This window comes from Nestor notabilis, unplaced genomic scaffold (genome assembly GCF_000696875.1).
Source record: "Nestor notabilis isolate BGI_N333 unplaced genomic scaffold, ASM69687v1 scaffold20549, whole genome shotgun sequence".
Lineage (NCBI taxonomy): Eukaryota > Metazoa > Chordata > Aves > Psittaciformes > Psittacidae > Nestor > Nestor notabilis.
Window position 1 is genome coordinate 2,230 of NW_009943490.1, and position 2,242 is coordinate 4,471.

Below are 2,242 nucleotides of genomic sequence, written 5' to 3' on the forward strand. Positions count from 1 at the left end.
GAAGGGAAGGAGGGAAGGGGCTGGCTGTGCAGATTAACAGGAAGCCACATGCTTGACGAGCCCCTTGAAGGCAGCCTTAGAATCAGATTCTTAATGTTTGTCTCAACTAATCTCTCCACAAGCTGCTGTGCCTGCAGATCCGGGGAGGAGGGACAATACCTGTGACACCTACATTGGGACACTCCTCATCTTCATTGCCCTCTGAGAACACAGGAAGAAATCCTCCTTCTTTAGGTCAATATGGGAATACCACCTGGACTGTGATGTTTCACTGAGCCATTGATCTTCAGCATCCCCCTTGGCTGAAGAGAAGCTCATCTCTGGCACTCTTTGCAAGAGAAGGAGGTGAGGTTTGCTTCCCATTGCTCCTGTGTTCACCACTTGAAGAAGACCAGCCCAGCCAGAGCTGTGTAGCCCAGCACCAGAAAGAGAACCTTCAAGAGACGATTATTCTTCTCTTCCAACTCCTTTGCAAGGATCTCAAAGAAGGTGATGAACAAGAAAGTGCCCCCTGCGATGCCTTGCAGGAGCAGGGAAGTAATGTTGCTGGCTGCGTTTTGGGTGCTCTCAATCCCCATCCCAATGCTAATGCCCAGAGGAATCATCAGGCTCACTGTCAGAGCCATCTTCACAGCATCCTTCAGTGGCAACGAGGCCTTGGCCATGCTGATGCCCAACGCCACTGCTACCAGTGTCTCGTGAATGGCAACTCCTATGAACAAGCTCATGACTTTGCCACCCTCCTCCTGCAAGCCCAGGGCCAGTCCCTCGAAGATGGAGTGTGTACACAAAGCAAACCCCAGCCCGATGAGTCGTAGGGGGCTGGAGCGGGAAAGCTCCTGGATGTTCAGGCCATGTGAGTGGTGACTGTGTTCACTGTACAAGGGGCGCCCGCGGGAAGATGCGATGAAAGGACTCTCATATTCAGAGTCACTCCCCGCATCCGAACCAGCATTGAAGGTCTCCAAGTCAATGAAGGAAGGTTTTTCCTTCTGGAAAGTCAAGATGAGCTGCTCCACAAAGACCGTCACAAAGAAGCCAACCATCATGATGGTCTCAGCCACCGGGTAGTCAGTGGTCACGTTCCCCTGCCTAAGAACTTCATTGAGCTGGAAGGAAGCAAACAATCCACAGTGAATCAATCACCTTTGTCCCTCAAAAGGGTAACATTCCTTTTGTGCTCACTCAACTCTAAATGGAGACAAAATTAATCCATGATGCTTCCTGTAGCCATGTAGACAGGCTTCAGCACAGGAGACAAGGAACCTATTTGCCTTACAGGGCAAGGTTTGTGCTGTCAACGCTTTCAACACACACTAAACAGGAGGAGTTCTGAGCCTCACACCCAGATGATGCTCAGCCTCCTTCTGCATTAAAAACTGAACAGATCTCTGTTTGGACAGGAGCAGTAGCTGAACGGGAGATGAGCACAGCTCTTGGGCACCAGGCACAGTACAGCCATTTATGAGGAAGCTTCATAAGCCACTCTGGCTGGAGTGGCTATTCCCCTGTTCCCACCAGGTCAGGGGTCTGGTGGCCTGCAGGGCAGGAGCAGGGAGACTGCTTCCCCTGCACAGTGGTCCTGAACACAGTGGCACTGGTTGGTTAAAACTGCTCATAGGAGAGGGGCTCAGAAGCAGTTACCTTTTCTCTCACAGCAGGCAGCAAAGCGTTGAAGCACGTGGCCAGGAAGACTCCTCCTCCAAAGGAATTGCAGAGGGCAAGAACCTTCTTGGAGCGATGAGCTTTCTCGTAATCAGCCTCGATTATCTTGACAGGAAGGAGGGACCCCACTAGCATGAGGACACAGATGCCCAGGAGACACAGCACTTTGGCCACCACAATCTTCATTGTGCTTCCTGGTGAACACACCCCAGTCAATGGCGCTGTGGGTCACTCTAGCTGCCCTTAGAGCAGGCACATCAGCAGGCAATGGCACAGACAGACCTCAAGAGGAAAGTGCTCCTGGACTCAGCCCCTGTGGACAGGAGTAAAACAAGAGAGATTTTCCTATAGAAGCATCCTAAAGCAGAGCCAGCCTCTGCATAGCAACCCCTGTAATTCTCCAGAGGCAGCGGGAGGAGCTGACAGCAGCAACCCTGCACACAGCAAGTAGAGAAACCAGCAGAGAAAAATGTAACTGCAGCAAACAGTAACTTAAAAACCTTGTGAGAATTGTACCAGCCACAGCAAACTGACACAGCCTCAGGTTGTAGAGGTTTCACTTCAAAGACCTGCACCA

At 51.4% G+C, this 2,242-nt stretch overlaps 1 protein-coding gene across 1 annotated transcript; it reads right to left on the bottom strand.

The window, feature by feature from the left end:
* Positions 1–374: 374 nt before the first annotated feature.
* On the bottom strand, positions 375–1,854 carry SLC39A3 (solute carrier family 39 (zinc transporter), member 3). Its single transcript, XM_010021973.1, has 2 exons — positions 1,645–1,854; positions 375–1,109 (listed from the first exon to the last, which is right to left on the bottom strand). The coding sequence occupies exons 1-2, from the start codon at positions 1,849–1,851 to the stop codon at positions 375–377; spliced, it is 942 nt and encodes a 313-aa protein (XP_010020275.1). The 5' UTR covers positions 1,852–1,854.
* Positions 1,855–2,242: the final 388 nt, after the last annotated feature.